Here is a 371-nt window from a genome sequence, read left to right on the forward strand (position 1 = left end):
ACAATTTAGACTATTGATTCAGTGCTGTTCAATAAAGACATAGGGCAGATAATGTTCATCTTCAGTTCTTCCCCTTTGTAAAATACATATTCCTGATAATTCAAATTCAAACTCAAATCACATTTTTTCCCTGCAATAAGAAAAAATAATTCTTTCAAAGCATACTTAGCTGCTTAGCTCCTAAATCATTCTCCTGCCGTAACATTCAAATATCATTGAAAATAATACAGTGAATAGAAGTAGGAATGACACTGCAACAAGAGTATATTGCACCGAAGGCGACATTGGAAGTTCTGCAGATTGTGAGTGGTTCCCAGGACCTGAAAAGAGCAGAGGTAATTAACACGTGTGGTTCCTGGAAATTTTGTTCG

The 371-nt window shown here is 35.8% G+C and overlaps 1 protein-coding gene across 1 annotated transcript in view; it reads right to left on the minus strand.

The window, feature by feature from the left end:
• Window positions 1-32: 32 nt before the first annotated feature.
• The window catches only part of LOC119582145, a 1,283-nt gene continuing 944 nt past the window's right edge, over window positions 33-371 (minus strand). The window contains exon 2 of the mRNA XM_037930382.1: window positions 33-320. Within this exon, the coding sequence (XP_037786310.1) occupies window positions 181-320 (140 nt within the window). The 3' untranslated portion in view covers window positions 33-180. The remainder of the gene's footprint in view (window positions 321-371) is intronic.

This window comes from Penaeus monodon, chromosome 15, assembly GCF_015228065.2.
Source record: "Penaeus monodon isolate SGIC_2016 chromosome 15, NSTDA_Pmon_1, whole genome shotgun sequence".
NCBI classification, from domain to species: domain Eukaryota; kingdom Metazoa; phylum Arthropoda; class Malacostraca; order Decapoda; family Penaeidae; genus Penaeus; species Penaeus monodon.